This window comes from Abramis brama, assembly GCF_963993115.1.
Source record: "Abramis brama genome assembly, chromosome: 18".
Taxonomy (NCBI): Eukaryota; Metazoa; Chordata; class Actinopteri; order Cypriniformes; family Leuciscidae; genus Abramis; species Abramis brama.
The window spans coordinates 15199655-15220197 of NC_139980.1; the positions used below are offsets into that span (position 1 = coordinate 15199655).

General features: G+C 40.2%; 2 protein-coding genes across 2 annotated transcripts; one reads left to right on the top strand and one right to left on the bottom strand.

Annotated features, from left to right (window-relative positions):
- Window positions 1-73: 73 nt before the first annotated feature.
- Window positions 74-13451, bottom strand: mysm1 (Myb-like, SWIRM and MPN domains 1). The gene is made up of 20 exons (XM_084092066.1): window positions 13366-13451; window positions 9160-9232; window positions 7243-7313; window positions 7072-7137; window positions 6346-6418; window positions 6135-6233; window positions 5285-5735; window positions 4977-5190; window positions 3899-4029; window positions 3701-3804; window positions 3365-3442; window positions 3063-3148; window positions 2866-2920; window positions 2367-2417; window positions 2183-2257; window positions 1827-2015; window positions 1603-1735; window positions 1265-1370; window positions 984-1041; window positions 74-652 (listed from the first exon to the last, which is right to left on the bottom strand). Exons 1-20 carry the CDS (start codon window positions 13422-13424, stop codon window positions 374-376), a joined length of 2451 nt encoding a protein of 816 aa, XP_083948192.1. The 5' UTR covers window positions 13425-13451; the 3' UTR covers window positions 74-373.
- A 3957-nt stretch (window positions 13452-17408) lies between these two features.
- Window positions 17409-19953, top strand: LOC311069167 (uncharacterized protein). The gene is made up of 2 exons (XM_084092162.1): window positions 17409-17463; window positions 19002-19953. The coding sequence occupies exon 2, from the start codon at window positions 19125-19127 to the stop codon at window positions 19881-19883; it is 759 nt and encodes a 252-aa protein (XP_083948288.1). The 5' UTR covers window positions 17409-17463; window positions 19002-19124; the 3' UTR covers window positions 19884-19953.
- Window positions 19954-20543: the final 590 nt, after the last annotated feature.

Below are 20543 nucleotides of genomic sequence, written 5' to 3' on the forward strand. Positions count from 1 at the left end.
CAGAAAAATTGACACCTTTTGCCAGTCAAAACGTACTTTAAAATTGTTACTCCATGGGTATCCAATTAATCTCTTTTTCATAATACAATTTTATTTAAGTGCTGCAAACATTTTCTTGCACATTGTGATCAAACTGAATTACAAAATATCATCAAACTTTAATTAAAAATGTTAAATACAGCTGTGTGGTTGAACAAATTTTTTATGAAAACTAAACACTTTATAGTACAAAAATATACAAGAATGCAATGTTACATACAATGTAAGTGAATGACACTTTTGTCCTCTGCAGTAGCAGGATTCTCTATGGTAACTTCTTCCATTCATACTGTTAGGTTTATAGTTATTTACACAGTTTCTGTCCTTCTTCATTTCAGCTTTTTACATGGTTGACAGGTCCTGTAGTGTACAATTCATCTTGGCTGTCAGAATCAGTAACACACGTCTCATCCGTAGCATGGCTGCTGTTGACAGGCTCAGAGGAGATGAATGACAGTAACTGAGGCTGTGTTACTGCTTCATGAAGATGAGAGGAGGAACAGCCAGTCTCAGGGAGAAAATGTGTATGAAACAAGGTTTCTATCTGTACCAGGAACGTCTCCGTGTCAACCTCTGAGACCTGCTCCAAAGTCTTCTGGATTGATCTCAGCATCTGTGGACGGACAAAAATATTATAATTATTATTTAGCAAAACTCATTCAACTGACATGTCAAATAAATTCATTTAAATATTTATTGAAATATGCACTGTGAACCATTAATATTAATATTACATGTTTGCTTGCTACTAAGTACCTCAAACAAAACTCTGAATATCTTTGAAAGTGATCTAGTGTACTCAGAAGTGCTTCTGACAGCAGCGAGGGAACTTGTAAATATGACCTTGTTGCCAGTAGTCAAGATATCAGATTAGCAAGTTTGTCCAAAAATCTCATGTGCAATTTTCATGTATAATATGCACTCATAGATATGAGAAATATTACCTTTTCCAGGCAAGTCAGAGAAGAATCTCTGCGGAAAAGCCTGTCCATTGGAACACTCCTGAAAGAAGAATGACATGTATATGAATATATATTTATTAAACAAAAACAATTTTAGAAACATAGCACATTCAAATACTCTGAATATTTAAAAAAAAATTGAAGCTAGTTTATAAAATGTGAATAATATGCAGCATTTTGTTTTATAACTTTATATTTTCATGTATTCTTGCTTCCCTCTTCCAGCCAAAGACAAGGTTTCCCTCATAAAACACGCAGCTCACCCATGACACAGCCTGTACTTGAACACAACCCATTCTGCTCTTCTCATCACTTCAGACCAATCAGGAAGCTCAGATGAGTACTGAATGTTAAACCGGTATGGAAACCCTAAAATACAAACACAATTACTCACACAAGAAATGCTGACTCAAACACCACAGACTGATTCAAATTCAGCTGGAGCTGTTGCTGGGCTTATTTTATTATTTACACCATGGTTCATTTATTCTTTAACGGCAGCCATGACTCTAGTGCTAACCACAAAGTCCATGAAACATTTACAGAACACAGATAACCTACAGTAGTTTATTAAGTGTTAAAGCTGCTGTGAGTGACATACTCAGAGATCCAGAGGGTCCGCTCTCCTCCTCTACCAGCAGACAGGTGGTCTGAGACAGGGGCGAGGGGTTACTGGGGTTATACGGGCTGACAATCACCCCGATAAATGGAGCACCTCCTCGAGAGAAATAACTCTGAAATAAAAACAGACAGAGAGAATGTGACATGTTCACAAAGACACCATATATCCTAGTCATGCTACAATGCAATACAAAGATCTGTTACCTGGTATTTGGCCTGAGTGTCAATGTCTCTGAGGGAGGGGTTGGGGTCAAAGGCTGGATGAGAGTGGTACCAACCCACCACACTGTGACCTTTGACCCCGAGCAGCTCAGAGGCCTGAGTCTGAGAGACGGGGTCCATCTCGCACTGCAGACCTGTGCTCAGGCTGTTACATGGTTCTGCTGCACAGATCTACACAAACATCATGTATTTATTACAGCGTACTTAAACATAAGATGAATCACTTGTTGTATTCCTCATTTGTAAGTCGCTCTGGATAAAAGCATCTGCTAAATGAATAAATGTAAATGTAACTGATTGAAATAAACAGTTGATTATGAGTCCACGAATTCACTGACCTTTAACACCTTCTCTTCCTCTTCATATGTTCCTCCTAAAAGGCCAATCACCTCTCCCATAGACACATGAGCATGCTGGGTAAGGATTTGATTATTAGTACAACATAATACAACACTGAGGAATGAATAAGAGAGCAAAAAAGAAAAAAAAGATGAGATTAATGAAATCTGGAAACCAACTTACTATGTCCATGACAACAAGAGCCTCGGCACAAACTATCACTCTGTATGGTTCCTGTGTCAGCAAGACACAGACAAAATATGTTCCTTCATTTCTATACAACAAAATGAACTACCGTACAGTCTTATTTTACTATCACTGAGATCCTATCATGGTTTTTATTCATATTTTGAATTAGTTTTTATTTTCCATTTTCATTTCAAATTTAATTCAAGATTGAGAAGTTAATACATTTTAATCATTTAAAAATAAATGTCTATACTGTTTTATTCATTTTTATTTCAGCTTTAATTTTAGTTATTTTAGTACATCAAGTTAAACTAAAAGAAATTGAAAATGTTTCCTTGGCAAATAACTGAAATAAAAGTTGTGACCCTCAAAATAATAATGTTGTGTTTTATTTCAGCTAACATATATTTTTATGAGTTTTAGTTTACCATAATAACCCTGGTTTCTATGCATGAAAAGACTGAACAGAGATATGATCAAATGTAATGATTACCTGTTTTTCCTCTCCAAAAGCTTTGCAGGGAATGAGCTGGAATGGATCAAAAGAGCTGCAGAGGACAATGACATGAAATAAATCCAGATTTAATGTTTACTCTTTATCTGATTATTATAGTTGATAACAAAAGCCCATAAACAAGATCACTAAACAAACTATTAGCTATTCAGTTTTGTTAGGGAGCGTGTGTTTACCCTCTTTGTTTGGGTAGTTTAGACGGTTTTGGACCTTTCTTCTTCATCTCCTCTCTTCTGATGGCCAGCTCCTCTGCACTCAGATGCTGGATGACAAAAAAACACACATAATCAGGGCTCAATAATGAGAATGGAGAAAAAAAAAAGTACAAAATCTTTCCTAAAAACACCATAAAAATAAATAAATAAATAAATAAAAGATGACCAAAAAAGTTTTAAATGTAATTGTATTTTATTAATTTTTTTTATATAAAAAGTATACTTCAAATCTAAGAAGAACTGCAGATTTTGATTTCTTTTACCTCATACGTCTGACCCTCCAGATCTTTAGCATCACACCAATTCCCCCACACGTCCCGAATGCGACGCTTCCTCGTGCGCTGCAAAAAAAATAAAATAAAAAATAACACACCAAAACATATATGAGAGCAAAGGTTCTTAACTCCAACCCATCAGAACAAGCTAATCAATGTCTTCAGGATTTCTATAAAGTTAAAGGTAGGCGAGTTTGATCAGGGCTGGAGCTAAACTCTGCAGTAAAGTGGATATCGAGTGCCAGACTTCAGAACCCCTTTATTAGAAGGATAATGCACAGATAATGATGAGAACAGTAACACTGAGCTGTAACTCTCTCTCACCATAGACTGCAGTCTCTGGGCAAGATGATACGCCTCCAGACTGTCTTTGCTTTCCTTTAGCCGAGAGCGATCAACCAGCCGTGGGCGGTTATATATCGCCTGATCTACAGAGGAAGAAAGAGAGTTTAGTAAATGCACTCAAGAAAGCAGGACATAGAAAAAAAGAAAAGAGCAAACTGACTGAGCAATAAGCATTACCGCAGTTGAAGTTAACAGCTCCGATGAGCTCCAGATAGGTGTGTATCCGACCGATGCAGTTGACATCCCCACAATTCTTCAAACCTGGACGCACTGATGTCTTGTTCAAGTACTTGGGTTTACTTCTCTCCCTGCACAGACATCAAGAGAAGTTAATTTTCCAGACTGGAGTAATTATGCTGAAAATTCAGCTTTGCATCACAGGAATAAATAACACTTTAGAAATAATGAAATTTACTACATATACTAAATAGGACCTATTACGCCATATTTCTTGATTTTGTTTTGGAGTCTACTAGAATAGGTTTTGATGCTTGAATGTTGAAAAAACACATTCTTTTTCACATATTTGACATTGTTGCAGCACCTCTCTTCCCAGTCTGTCAGTAATGCTCTGTTTAGTTCCTGTCTCTATGAAGCCCCTCCTTCTGAAAAGCTCAGTGTTCTCTGATTGGTCATCTGGACGTGTGCTGTGATAGGTCAACCGCTTTTGAGCATGTTCCGGAAATGTCACGCCCCTTCCCATAACTGCGAGTTTCAACACACTACTAATGCAACTCAACCAGGCCTCACCCCTTTATTTAGCTTATGTCTTGGGCGGGAATTATTTAAATGAGGAAAATTGTTTGTTTCCAGAAGAAAACTCAAGACTACAATGGAAGCATTTCAGGGAGTTCAGAAAAAGTGCTTTACTGATATCTAGAATGACTCCCTTTGGAGTGACTTTGTAACTTTGCAAACCTTTTTCATGCTCAAACAGCAACATTACACATTAAAGAAAGTTGAACATTTTTAAATGTCCTCTTTAAAATAACTTGTATTTTTTAAAATTGTAATAGTATTTCATAATAGTCCTGTTTCAAACAAAACAAATGCAGCCTTGGTAAGCATAAGAGACTTCTTTAAAGCACTTTTTTTTTTTATAAAAAAAACAACCCATTACAAGGTTCCCTGAATTATGTGACATTTTTACCGTTTCATTGTCTTACAAAACTCAAATATTATATTCAGTAAGTTTAGCAGACAGATGATGCACACAAGAAAACGTTCCTCAGAAGCATAAAGAATAAAGTCTCACCACTGGTCCAGGATGAAATTGCGGATTTTTAGATATCTCTCTGGAGTTTTTGATGGACGCCCCTCAAAGAATTCTGGGATGGCTTGCCTCTCCTCTTCTGTGATTGTGTTTAAGTCCAATATGACCTCCTGTTCAGGAGCTCTGAGCTCCTCCTCCTCTTCCTCCTCCTCCTGGTCTTCCTCCACCTCCTCCTCAGGACCTGATTCAATCTTATCTGGAGTAAAAGAATACATTACCCATAATTGTGCTAATGCTGATGGACTGCTATGGTTACAGAGATTAAATGAAAGCTAGTGATGCCAAGGTACCTGCTCTTTCAGTGCTCTCCTCCCCAGACAGGCTGTGTTTGCCTGGGCTGCCTGATTTAGAGATGAGGGCCCCACTTTCCTCCTCCGGATCTGGATCAATCGCAATATGAGGGATGTCTGCGTTTCCATTTGTATCTGGATCAATGTCTCCATCTGCGGCGTTGGATCCTGATTCAGAGAGAGGGTTTAAAAGTACGTCTGATGGGGGTGTCATTGGACTGAGTTCTCCTTGGTGGTCACAATCTGAGGAGCCTGAGGGCTCTGGCTTCTTTTCAGACTGAAACCCATCATCACTGAAGTCATCGGTGATGTCAACGTCCTCATCATCAGAAAGTCGCTCGATGCGTACAGCATTGATCAGGGCTGAGACGTGAGGCTGGATCGACGGGACCAACTCAGTGTCTGAAGTCACATTAGAGGAGGGCACTTCGGCAGGTGTGTCTGTTTTAGGCTGGAGGTGAAACACAAAGGATAAAATTACTATTAGTACAACTGATAAAAAAATCTTTAGCCTCATTTTATTTAATCAAATTGTTAAAAAAAAAAATATTAAGAATGCATGTGAAGTATGAACATGTTTTACATTTGATGAGGCTTGTTGAAAAACAAATGGTTTGCTATATACTACCCTTCAAATGTTTGGTCAGTAGGAAATTAATGCTTTTTTCAGCATATCTAAAGTTTTGACAGTAAAGACATTTATAATTTTACAAAAAAATATCACATTGGTTGTCTTTATATATAGGACTAATCCTATATACAGTATATGAATTCATTTAATAGCCCTAAACCCATCTGAACCAAAGACATCTGGCTAAAGTCATAATGTGGAATTAGGCTAAAGTCATACCTTATTTTTGAAGTACTGCCTAGCATAGCTCTTCACCTGTAGAACTGTTCTAGTGCCGATCAGTTTGGCGATCTTGGTCCATCTCTGGCCAAATTGAGCCTAGAAACAATAAAAACGATACCATTTATTTCCTTTTATAAGAGAGCATTGTTTCTTCTGTCTTTTCTGTATTTTATTACAGCATATATGTTCAGAAAACAAGAAAACATACCAGTCCTTTCTCAAAGAGATCTTTCTCCTCTTCAGCCCAACGAGTTTGTGCTCCAGAACTTTTCACCAATGACCTACAAAGACATTCTGAATGAATGAATATATATATAGCATGAGACTTCTTGCAAAAACATTAAAAGAAGTCCCTTATGCTCATCAAGCCTGCATTTATTTGTTCAAAAATACAGAAAAAAACAGTAATATTGTAAAATATTATTACTACTTAAAATAATGGTTTTCTATTTTAATATACTTTAAAATATAATTTATTTCTGTGATGCAAAGCTGAATTTTCAGCATCATTACTCCAGTCTTAAGTGTCACATGATCCTTCAGAAATCATTCTAACATGCTGATTTATTATCAATGTTGGAAACAGTTGTGCTGCTTAATATGTTTTTTATAACCTGTGATACTTTTTTCAGGATTTTTCAATGAATAAAAAGTATTAAAAAAAAACTAACAACAGCATTTATTTAAAATATAAATATTTTGTAAACAGAAATCATTCTAATACTCTAAAATGGAGTCTCTGATGAATAAAAAGTTTAAAAGAGAAGCATTTATTTGAATTAGAAATATTTATAACAATTTAAAGGTCTTTAAATTGTCACATTTTACCAATTTAATGCATCCTTGATGAATAAAAGTCTTACTGACCCCAAACTTTTGAATGGTAGTGTGGGTGTTTACATATTCATGAAACAGATGAAAGAGGGGAGCTCACTTTTTGACTTTAGTCTTCTCATTGGTCCATGCTACCTTTGGTGCTTTCTTACTGGCGAAATAATACCTTTCTTTATTAAGAAAACAACCACATGGTTTTAATAAATGATGACAACCAAACATGAAGAAAATTAGAATGAATCGTTGTGATGTTCAGAAGAGTAAAGGATACTGTTCCTCCAGGAGCATGCTCTCAATGGCCTCTCTGTTCTCATCGCTGATGGAGCTGTCCAGCGTCCACGGCTGAACACACACACAAAAAACAACACATCAAATCCATTTTCAGATTCTCTTCACATAGGTCCTGTTTACACCTGGCATTAAGATGCGTTTTGGTTGATCGGATCACAAGTCGACAAGGTAGACACATTCCTGTTTACACCTGGGGTCTCATTTATAAAACTGTGCGTAGGAACCTTACTAAAAGTGTACGTGCGCCTGAAAGCCAAAAATGACGTACGCAAAAAAATATTCAGACTTATAAAACCGTTCGTACGCCAGAACCTGCGCAGAATTCACTTTATAAATCCCAGTCAGCGGAAGATTGTGTGCACATGTGTCTCCACCCAGAAATAACCATATATGGAGCTTACAACGCCTAGTTTTACTATGCAGATCCTCATCTGCATATCATTTGCATATGATTATTCATCCACGTGATAACGTTTAACGGTACAAGACACATTACATTAATAAAAATCATGTACTTGCCTATCCTTGTCTTGTTTTTGAATACATAAATCAAATAGTGTAAAATACATTTCATCTTTTCCACTGGCCGAATAGTATTTTTAATTGATTTATATTTTTAATGGAAACAGATAGGCCTTGGGCATTATTTGCACTTAACTATTTTCTCAGACAATCTTGTATTATCATGATAAGCAATTATCTCTGTGGTTAAAACATTAAAACACAGCACGCTACAGGAAAAGTGTTAAAAAACAATCGCATCCACAACAAATATTTCTATATTGATTGAATTTGAATATAAAAAAGGTTGTAACTTTTCAGTAATGATTTCATGTTTAAGTGTTCTCCATTAATTTGAATGGCATATTTAATCTAAATGTTTATATCAGAAGTAAAACATAGTTTAAATCATTATTTTATTTATTTAAACGGTTATTTGCGTCAGTTTCACTAAACGGCCCGATACGCTCGCTGGCGCGGACATTTAAGAAGGGATGGATATTTGCTTCAAGTGACAGGCTTGGTGAGTGAAATTATATTTGTATTATCTTGTATTTCTTTAGATTTTCTGTCTAAAAGTGAACAAAAAGACGCTTAACTCCAGCTCACCATCGGTGTCGCCAAACTGCTCAGTCTCCAAAACGTTCGTACGCATGGGTCAGAGTTTGCGTGCAAGTGCGCAAATTTTCCCGTCAAGTTTGTTTTTATAAATCACAACTTATGCGTCGGAAGCAGCGTACGCACATTTTCAGCCCCGTTTTGTGCGTACGCCACGTTTATAAATGAGACCCCAGGTGTTTTAATCCGTCTCTTTTGTCCACTTTGCATGGGTAAATGTATAGGCTTTTTTAAAAATCTTTCGATCTAATGAGCGATACAAGCTTGTGCAATTTACATATGAACGGTGCACGGAGACGACGGAAAAACATACAGAGGGCATCAGCTTTTGTTTCTGCTCTGATAGCCGAAAGATCACGCCGAATGCTGTGATTGTGTGTTAGAAATCAGGAATGGTGAGAGAACATTGTGCTTGGTACGTTTTTCATCTTCAAACCAAACTTGGGTCTTCAGCCAACAAAGTTTAAATCCCATCTGGCTAGTGCGCTTCCCATAACGTTTACTTATAAGGGAGGTAGGCAGAGAGTAGGCGGTCTCTTGTGGCTGTTCGAACACATTTGACCACATGAGAGTTTACACTACGAAAGCAATCCGATCAAATGTGTTTTCATCTACCTCTGGAAGTGGCCAAAAGTGGACAAGCTCAAAACGTTTTAGACCCCATTTACACCTGTATTTAGCGTTGTCCACTTGTGATCGGATTGACGAAAACACTTACCAGGTGTAAACAGGGCCATAAAGAGTGAAAAAAAAAATTCAATTTGGGGTGTTACTTTACCAGTACACTGCTGTTTGTCTTCCATGCAGACTGCAAGTATTGATCCTGGAGAACCTCAGCACTGCTCAGGTCACTGTAAAGAGAGCATGCAAATAATAAAAGATGTTAATGCTGTAATAAACAGTAATTATTTTAAAGAACAAACAAGAACTCAGTTCTTTAATGATCCCTTCAAAGTCTTTTCACAAGGGGGAAAAGAAATATCTCGAGGATCACTTGAAGACGATACATTCTGACCCAAGACAGCACAAATAAATCTCAGTTCCACCAGACACCCCACCAATCAATTCTCCAGAACATCAAATGGATATTATTCACCCTCCAGCTTGGAAAGAGGTGGAAAGCTTAGTCTATATCGCAAGATCAACATCAGCCCCAGGGCCAAATGGAGGCCCATACAAGGTGTACAAGAATGCACCGGATGTCCTGAGGTTTCTCTGGAGGCTCATGAGGATAGTGGAAGGAGAAGATTATACCCAAAGTGTGGCGTAGGGAAGGAGAGGTTCCAATCCCGAAGGATAAGGACTCAGAGATCAGTCAGTTTCAACCAATATTCCTGCTAAATGTAGAGAGTAGTCTTTTTCACAATCATCGCCAAGAGAATGTCTGAATACCTGCAAAGAAACAGCTACATTGATACAGCGGTACAGAAGGCAGTATCAGGGTTTTCTTGGGTGCTTAGAACATTCCAGTATGATATGGCACCAGATCCAGATCCCTTAAAAAAAAAAAAAAAAGGACCTCCATGTTGTCTTCCTGGATCTTGCCAATGCGTTTGGGTCAATCTCCCATAATCTCTTGTGGGCTGCTTTCAACTTCTTTTATATTCTGGACACCATTACAACATCCAATATCGGTCTGATATAGTTCTCTGGTCTGTCTCTGTGAAGGTCTCACCATACCTTGGGAAGGTTCATTGGAAGAGGCTTATGAACGTAAATACCTAAGATAGCTGCTGAAATACAACTTCGCGGATGGAACACTGAAATCCTCCGGTGGAAGAAGGATGCAGAGGATTCGTGGCATCATCTACTACGAACTTGCTAAGAGACCTGGGAGTCTGAGGCCAGAGCTTGCGCTTGCGCAGAGGAATGGAGCTGATGGAGGTGTTCCTGGGACGCCAGGTATCATCATTGAGCCCCTGAAGATGTCGTGGGCTCATCAACGAAACATCAGAGAAAGAGGGTGCCCACCTGATGACCCCTGTCTCTCATAATTCCAATCTGGTCTGGTCCTGTGTTTTAAAACACTTAAAATTAGTGATGTGACGTTCGGCACCGAGGCTTCGAAGCTTGTATCAAAAAAACAAAACATCACACATCGAAGCAGTGTGTCGGAGCTTGATTCGTTTTGCCATAACCACGTGATCTGTGACGTCCGAAGCTTCGTTTCCACACGCAGTCACGTGACTGCTTCATATTCAGATTCAGATTCAGATTCAAAAATACCGTGAACCCCTTGAGCAGGTTTCGAGTGTCATGCCCTTCGGTAGTAGAAAATAAAAAAAGAAATAGACTTAGCCCTCACACTGTTGAACAAGTCCTGTTCCTTAATAAAAAAAAAACTTTAATTTATTAAATTACCCACAAAATAAAATGTCAGCTCCCCAGTTCACAAGCACTTCACCATTCCACACAATTTTCTTTTATTTTGATTATATATGCCTACATGAGCCTTGCCTATGAACTCGTAGGATTAGGACTGAGGCTAAAGTTTATGTGAATAAGGCTGCATTTGTAGATCAAAGCAGATTCATAAGAATTGTTTCTGTACAAGTGAATTAGTCCCATTTATTATTATTTTTTTCCATAAATTAATTCATACAGTTGTTTGTTAATACATTGTATAAGAACTACATCAACACATGAATTATGAGGATTAATTGTATTGCTTTGTGGTTTACAGAGCACAAAGTGATTTATTAAATGAGAAGAAGAAAAAAACGGTCGTCTGGGACAGAAAGGCAGCTTTTCCACCTTTTGACCACAAGATGTCGTTAATGTGCAACGTGTTGAAAAGCTTCGAGTAATGAACCATTTTACGAAACAGTCGAGGGGGAAAGCCCCATAGACAGTAAAAGAAATGGACACAGCGACCCCATTGGATTCAACGGAGACAAAGTGAAGCCCATTAGAAACTCTTACTTCCTGGGGGTCCAGCGTACTGCGCAGACTCAAACTGAGCTTGACGACGTAGATGTGACGTGAGCAAACCGTCTGTCTTCTAGTAGCTGTGCCAAAGGAAATCTGAATCATTCCCTTCCGAAACTTGCAGAGACGGAGAGCGTGAGTAGGAGCTGTCCATGAGCGAGGAGCAGGAAAAACTTTTAGTAGGTGTTCTGATTAATTACTTTGTCATTTTGCCTCCAGGTCCTCCCGATTGCCCGCGAGCTTCTCCTCCTGTCCATACGGTAATTTCTTACTGTGCGACAGAGAGTCGCGTGGCTATGACGCAATTATTAGCCTACTTTTACAAAAACTGCTTCTACAGGGCCATAACATAAGCTACAAGGTAATGGAGCATTTTATACATTGTCGTGTTTCTTTAGAAATAAATAATGGACAAATGGAGTCTTTAAACGCCTCAGATGTGAAGTTATTCGCTGTCAAAGTGACGCCAAAATGAATGGGAGTCAATGGGATGCTAACTGCAGGTGGGGTTCCGTTAGCCAATGGCGGCGTCCGGGGGTACCTTCAAAAAAATACAAATCCCTGCCCCCTTGGAAAGCCCCAGTGCTTCACAAAGCTTCATTTCACTAGCCTGGTAATACCAAACTCTGCTACTTCGCTTTGCTTCGTAGACAGAGTCTGGCATGGCATAATTGAAAAGCGTTTTCTTTCTCGGGGGGGGGGGGGGGGGGGGGGGGGCTTGTCTGAAGTTTAAAATCATTGGTTACCCGTAAGCCAATCACATAACGTTTGGTTATGGCGTGTGTTATGCGCATGCTCAGCCGCATCTAACTTCCACTGTAAACATGTATGATGCGAAAACAAAACCATCGAGCGAAATACCGGAGTGAACATGGCTGTGAACGACTTTTGCAGATTATGTGAAGTAAATCTACGCATCCACGGTACAATCAGTGTATACGTCGTCACGGCTCTCAGCCCGCCCTCTGTTCGTTGATTGGCCGGCTGTTTTCAGGCCGGAGGAAAACGGAAAGCTATTACTGTCTCAGACTGAGTACAGAAGCGAAATGAAATTGAGCGGAAGTACGAAGTCTGACGTAGTCAGGCTATCATTTCACCATCACTGTCGGTACACGATCCGTTCCACCTGCACGATAACGTGACAGCAGTGTATAAAACTGTTACAGGCACCGACATAATATTTATGTCTTCATCACGGCACAGAATAACAAAATACGTCCATAAGAACCCGTTTGTTATTTAACGTACGTAATTACGCGCATGCGTGAAACGGATCGTGCAGGTGGAACGGATCGTGTACCGACAATCACTACTGCTACTTAAAATAGCCTTTTATGGAGTACGGCATTACAGAGGGTTTAAAAGCAAACGTGTGACATTTGAGGTTAAACTTCTCATTATGTTTACACATGTAATTCCTGTAGTGTATTTTTAGTCCGTTTCTGGCATGCGCAATTTCATGACAGAAGTTTAAAAAAAAAAAATGTATATAACTTTTCTCAGAGATTTTTATCACGGTCTTTTTTATCATTTTATCACGGTCGTTTTATGTTGTGCTGTGGTGATATTATTGAAACTGAAGCTTAACGTTTATTCAATGCAAAGTATTGCCCCACAGACTTCCATTATAAGTGTATTACTGTACATGTGATATGTGTTTGCTTTTACAAACGAGTTTAAATCTCTAGCTTTTTTTTATTGAAACTTGTAAAAGATTGTATTGATTCATTCCTGTAAGATGTGTCAAACACACTGAAGTGCCATTCCAGTTAACTTACCGCTGAATAGATCGTGCAAGTACATACTAAACCAATATTATGTGCTATCTTGGTAGCAGGCAATTAAAGCTCAACGCCTAAATTAAACTCGTTTCCTTGCTCATGTTAAAATAGAGTAACGTTAACTGTGTTCACATAACTACATGAGCTCACATTCACCCTGTCTGTCGCTTTTCAATCATAAGTCTCAATTCTGCTCACCCATGAACACAAATATATCAAAGCACGGAGTCCATAACATTGCCCAGACGGCGGGGTAAGACAGAATAAACTCTTACCCGACTCTTTCATCGCATTCATCTCCCTCGATGTCAACAACATCCAGCTCGTCTGCCATATTTGTTGCGGATGTGAGTGTGTGAGAGAGGAGACAGCGCCAGAGGAGGATGTTTGTCACAGCGCCACTCACTGGTAGGATACCATAGTGAATATATTCATTCACTATTCACTATATGAGTTCACTATATGAGTAATATTCATCAGTTCACTCAATGTGTAAAATTAAAAACAACTGATAGAACATGTTATGTTGACATTAAATGGGATGAAATCTGAATATGGATGAAAATGAACTCTACATTACAAATGGAATTACATCACATGCAACAAGTACTGCTTACACAAATTCAATAAGATGAACATTTAAAATCGTAACCATATTGTATAACATTTGTGTCTGTTCTCTCTAAACACTTTAACTTAAATTGTGTCTTTAAAGCGTTACATTCTGAATCTACATTTTGCTCCTCTCATCCTTTTTTCTCTTCACAGATTGAACTTAACTCATCTTATTTTCTGCTCTTTCAACTCTTCCATCTGACTCGAATTTCCAACAGCACACTCATTTCTGTTCTCTAAAAAAGTAGATTATACATGTCAACTATAAAATAACCAATATACATCAATTTATTTAATGAATTTGAAAATAATTACTTAAGGTCACCCACTTTACATAAATCCTACTGGCCCACTTTAGGACATTCAGCCAAAGTGGGTCAGCAATATATAAACTTGTAACGCAGTTCAGATGTTACGGGAAGAAGGAGGCGGGAACCGGCGAACATTCAAACATTTTAATGATAAAAAATAAATCAATAACAAAACGAAAGTAAAAGACAGCAGCCCCTCACGGACGACTGCTGTCACAATAAAACAAAACACAAGCTCAGGCCTGTCCTCTCTCGTTCTTCACTGTCGTCGCTCCTCCTTTATGCTTCCGCTCCTCCGTGAGAGATACGAGACCATGAGCAGGTGTCGCTCATCAGAGTAATCACGCCACCGGCGACGTGCCGCTCTCTCACGGCCTTCGGCCTCGTCCTGCTCGCCACAAAACTCCTTACAAGAAAACCAACACATTCGATTCTTTGCATTTTTTTCCCGGTTAACTTTAGTAACAAACCAGGAAGTGTCACAATATTTGTGAGAAACCTTATAATTTAGAAAATAAAATCTTATGTTAGAGGACAGGCGAAACTATCGGTAAGCAGGGTAAGCGGTTGCTTACGGGCCCGGACCAATCAGGGGCCCGCCCGCGTTACTGGAAGATATTGATTGACAGCCGGGTCCACCTATCGCATTTTACTACTTTTAGTCTGATCGCATTTTAATTTTGTGCGAATTGATTTGAATAAATAATGACAACAACATATTTGACTGATCATTAAATAAATGTTTGAAATGAACAATGATGAATTTGGTGTAATTTGTTTCGAATTGGGACTGGGGAATCCCCGGGTGAACATGCGCATTGCGTGCAAAACAGTAAAAAACGTTGAACTTGAGAAAGATATGGAGTTGTCAAATTTTAAACACAAAAGTGGCTTTCAAAAGCGCAAACGAAAAGAGGAATTTGATAAATTAATTAATAAATTGCCAAAAATAGGAAGCTTCTTTAAAAAGATGACACAGGGGAGATCGAGATTGAGATGGAGCAATTGAGTGAAGCGAGTAAAGCACCTGAAGCTACCGTTGGTAGTAGCAGCTCCGTGGTTAATGCTAGCACCAGTGGATCAAGCAACATAGATGTAAAAGGTGAAAATGTTGAGGAGGAAGGGAGTGAGGCATCACTGCGCGCTCGGTGGCCTGTGCTAACACCAGCGGGTCATCCAACAGCATCGAGGAGAACGAGGTAGATATGCCCATCACTGCTAATATCTCCTTGCATGAGCATCCAACCGACATGGGGCATTTTCCTGAGTATCTAGACTCAAATGTCAAACGATTTATAATATCTTCGGGGTCGTGGAAACCTACTGGCCCTTTCCCACGGGATCCCGCACAGGATAACCGCTCCTTTACAACGGCATATTACGTTTGCAAAACCAAGTCTGGTTTGGAGATACCGAGGACATGGCTGTGCTACTCCCCCACACTAGATGTAGCCTACTGCGAGCCCTGTTGGCTTTTTGCCAAGTCAACATGGAAGACAAATACCTGGCGTAATTTATCAAAGAAAATTCAACAACACGAGTCATCCACTCTACATAAAGCTGCATGTGTGATATGCGACCTTTGGCGTCAGAACAGAACTATGGATAAGGATATGGAGAGGGACATACTTCATGAGGCCAGCTTTTGGAGACAGGTACTACACCGTGTGGTTAATGTTACGCTCACTTTAGCAATGAACAACATTCCGTTTAGAGGGCATAGGGAAAAAATAGGGGAAATTAACAATGGTAATTTCCTTTCTGTCATTGAGCTCCTGGCAATGTACGACCCAGTACTTAAAGATCTGATTAGCCGCCCTGCTCGCTCGATCAAGTACCTAAGCCCACTCATACAAAATGAGCTAATAGAAATTCTAGCAAAACACACCCAGAAAGACATTCTAGACGAAATACGATCAGCTCCATTTTTCTCCGTGATTATGGACACAACACAAGATGTGGCAAAAGTTGATCAGATGAGCCAGATCTTCAGATGTCATAGTTGAACGAGATGCTCGCGGTGTTGCCACTGATGTTTACGATCAAAGAGTCCTTCATTGGATTTCGTGAAGTTAGCGACTCATCGGCCAGCGAGCTTACTCGGGAGATTGTTGCGTCTGTGGAGGACAACGGCTTAGACCTTTCCAAGTGCAGAGGGCAAGGGTACGACGGTGCCGCAAATATGCGCGGCATATACAGTGGTGTCCAAGCCAGGATAGCTGCAAAGGAGCCAACGGCCGTGTATGTACACTGTGCGTCACACAATTTGAATCTCATTCTTAATGATGCGGTGAAGATACAAGAAGTAAGACAGTTCTTTGACATTGTTGAGCGCATTTATGTGTTCTTTGGGCACAGCATAAAGAGATGGGCAATGCTCTCAAATAAAACACACAGTGACGAGACAAACAATGACTCCAACATAACACTGAAAAAGTTATGCCCGACTAGATGGTCCTCACGTTACGAAGCAGTAACCGCTGTGAGATATCGGTACAATGATGTGATGACAGCATTGGCAAAACTTTCACTGACAAGCAGAGAGAAAGATGAACGGGACGAGGCTGCATCGTTGAAACAGGCAATGGAGAAATTCTCATTTGTTTGTCTTGTTGTCCTCCAAAGCAAAATCCTGGAGCGAACTAATGTGATATCAAAACTTCTACAATCTCAAGACATGGATCTGGCTACAGCAGTCCAGCTACTGGACTGTGCCATCAGAGACCTAACTGCGTTCCGAGAAAATTTTGAAGATGCCAAACAAACAGCGAAGAGCCTTTCAGAGAAGTGGGGAGTGAGCACTGCATTTGAGAACACTCGGTTGAGAAAAGTGAGAACGCATTTTGATGAGCTGTGTCAAGATGAACGTTTAGAAGATGCGGAGTCTTACTTTCGCGTACATGCGTTTAATGCCTGCCTTGATATTGTCATATCTCAGTTGACCCAGAGATTCGCCGGTTTACGATCAACAGTTGACAATTTCAAAGTTTTACTGCCCGAGACCCTTTGCACTGCAACAGATGATGAACTGTTTTTGCAAGCAAACAGGCTGGTGGAGATTTACAGAGATGACATTTACTACTGATTTCCCAATGCAATTGTTATCATTCCGTTCATGCTTGAAAGACAGTATTTCACAAATGAGAACAGTGCAACAGCTGACAAAAATGTTGATCGTCGAGAACAGCTGCATCACTGCGAGTTTCGGGGAGGTTTGCACTGCTTTCATGATTTTTCTGACCATCCAGTGACAGTGCAGAGCCTCTGCAGAGCGTTCTTTTTCAAAATTGAAACTGATAATAAGCTACCTCAGGAGCTCAATGGGACAGAGTCGTCTCTCTGGACTTGCCATACTGTCAATTGAGAATGCCCGTGCGCGCTATCTGGATCTTAAGGATATGATCGACAACTTCGCACAGAGGAAAGCCTGGAAAATGCAGCTATAATGTAAGTGAGCATCTTTTTTATGTATTTGGACCTAGGCCTATGTGTATATAGCAGTGACAGTAACAGTAATAGGGATGGCCCGATACCGATACTGGCATCGGGGATCGGGCCGATACTGTCCTCATATACTCTTACTCGTACTCATAAAAATTCGCCGATACCACGCACCGATACCACGTACATTTTGCGAGCACATCCCTTTAAACAGACATCAGTGGAAAGTTTGTTCAGTCGGATGTCAATGGCAAAGAAAATAAAACGAGGCATGTAGATTATTATTAACGTTAACTGAGAGAGAGAGAGAGAGAGAGAGAGAGAGAGAGAGAGAGAGAGAGAGAGAGAGAGCGCGCGCACTTCTGTTGAATGCTCTTGATTGCTGATCGTTCACTCAGCATATGTTATTTGGATGAAAACTAAATCGTATATGTAAGTAAAGTAAAACATGAACTGTTACCTGATTTAAGTATAACGAGTGGTTCCCTACATTATTACAGGACGTGTGCAGGTTAAGAAGTTTCATGAACGCAAACATCCGAAGCGCGCGCCCCGCAAACCAGCGTCTCAGCGCGCGAATACTGAATTAAATTGTCTTTCACGTCTTGCACTTGTACGGACGAATTCACACAAAATTATGTTATAACGCCCGTCTTGGCGAGTATCCTATAGTAAACAAAGTCGGTTATATCTCAAATGAACGTAGCATGTTCAAATGCGGTCCGTGCGTTCGGTCTTAAAGGGGCAGCAGTTTGATAATCCTGCTTCTGTGTTTTAATGTTAATCAAACAAAGGACAAAGAAATACTCACTGCTCTTGACTAAATAGGCTACCCTTTTCAACTTTACAAAAATATCTATCTAGATATTATCAGTATCAAAATTGGATTAAATAATTGGGATCGGTCACGGTATCGGCGAGTATCATAAATGAAAGTATCGGTATCGGACTCGTTCTGCAAAAAGTGGTATCGGGACATCCCTAAACAGTAACAATGTGTTATTATGGTGTGCCGTCACCAGTAGTTTTTTTTTTTTTTGTTGGTGCGTGTAACGTCATCACGTGTTGTAGTAGGGGGGCCGCCTTGATAATCCTGCTTAAGGGCCCGATGTTGGCTTGTTACGCCACTGTGTTAGAGGGTTTTCTACCTTCAACAATGAAGCCCCGTTCACACTGCCAGCGATTTTGTCACTGCATGTCGTCAGCGCCAGAGATTCATGTCGCTAGTGGGCGTTCCCACTAGGGGTTGCCTATAAACGTCATTAGCAGATCACCCTCCTACATTATTGACATCGAATCATTTTTCTTGCCGCTAAAAACAAACATTCTGGAGGGAAATGACTTAATATAAATAGAATCAGTGCATTAAGTGTTTCATATGTGAACAATGAATGACGAACAACGCCTGCTTTTTGCCATTGCGGCTACATATCTACGTCGAAAGCGCAAACGCCGGTCTGTATGGGTTCACGGAAAAAAAATAGCTCAACATGTTATACATATGAATTTCTGCTTTGACAATTGCATATTTCACATTTTTACAGATTCCTTGCAACAGGGGACTCTTACCACACTATTCCCTTCAGCTACCGGGTTGGACACAGCACTGTGGCTGGTATTGTGGCAGAAGTGGCAAAGGCCATTGGGACTCCCTGGTGGAGGAGTACATGCCTGTTCCCACCACAGAAGATTGGCGGGAAATTGCAGCAGAGTTCTACCATCGCTGGAATTTTCCAAACTGTGTAGGATCTATTGATGGGAAGCATGTAGTGATCCAGGCTCCCAACAACTCTGGGTCACTATTCTACAACTACAAAGGGACATACTCTATTGTCCTTTTGGCAGTTGTAGATGCCAAATACTGCTTCCGCATCATAGATGTTGGCAGTTATGGAAAGAGTGATGGTGGGACTCTGGCTAATAGTCCTTTTGGTAATGCTCTTCGCCGTGTCACCCTAGGCTTACCTGAGGACACGCTGCTGCCAGGAGCAGAGCACCTGGGACCCCAGCCTTACGTCTTTGTGGCAGATGAAGCCTTCCCTCTCCGTAGAGACCTCATGAGACCCTTCCCAGGTACCACCCTTCCCAGTAGACACAGGGTGTTTAACTACAGGCTTTCGCGGGCAAGACTAACTGTGGAGAATGCGTTTGGTATACTCGCAGCACAGTGGCGAATGTACCGGCGTGTTATTGGCATCAGTCCTTCCAATGCAGAAACCTGTGTAAAGGCCACCTGTGTTCTACACAACTTCCTGCGGAGGACAACGAGGACGGTTTCCTATGTTGGCGACGGAGAAGCCTCTGGACTGCACGACATCAGCCAAGTAGGGAGCAACAATGCTGCACGGGAAGCAATGCGTGTGAGGGAGACACTAGTGAACTACTTCAGTGCTGAGGGTGCAATTCCTTGGCAGCCACAGGCATGAGAGATTCTTCACAGAACAAACCAAAGGCTCTTTTAAGAGCCACCCACATTTGAATAAAAGAGCAATTTTTTCATGTGTTATTTCTTATGCAAACACATCTCCCCCAAATGCATAAAGTGCAGATATTAAATATTGTCCTATAGTCAATGCAGTATTGTAAACACTCTCTAATAGGCTATAAACTGTAATATGTACTAAATTTTTATATTGCAAATCATAAGGGTAAATGTAGTAAATTATTCTCATTTTAAATATAAATAATTATTTTATTTTTTTCAGCAAATTACCTACTTAATCACAAAAAGGAAAAGATTGAAAACTGAAGCAAATGTATGCGTTTATTTATCAAAACTGACCTTAGATGTTATCTTGTGCACCCTTGTGTCTTTTCGAGCGCTCTCCTTTTTGCCTCATTATGTTGTCTGCTTGGCTGCTCGCTACGTGTGCCTGGCTAAATGCTGGGGCTGCCTGCTCTTGGTCTGCCTGGCTGAACGCTGGACCTTCCTGGATGCTCAGTACTGACTGGCTGACTTGCTTTGCCTTCGTTGATGTGTCTCTCTGTTCAGTTGCCATTATGGGCTCCCTAACCCTTTCCAGCATGTTCCCACTGCTGGGTCTAGCCTCCATGAAAGGGTTGAGAAAGCCCATGATGGCACTGTA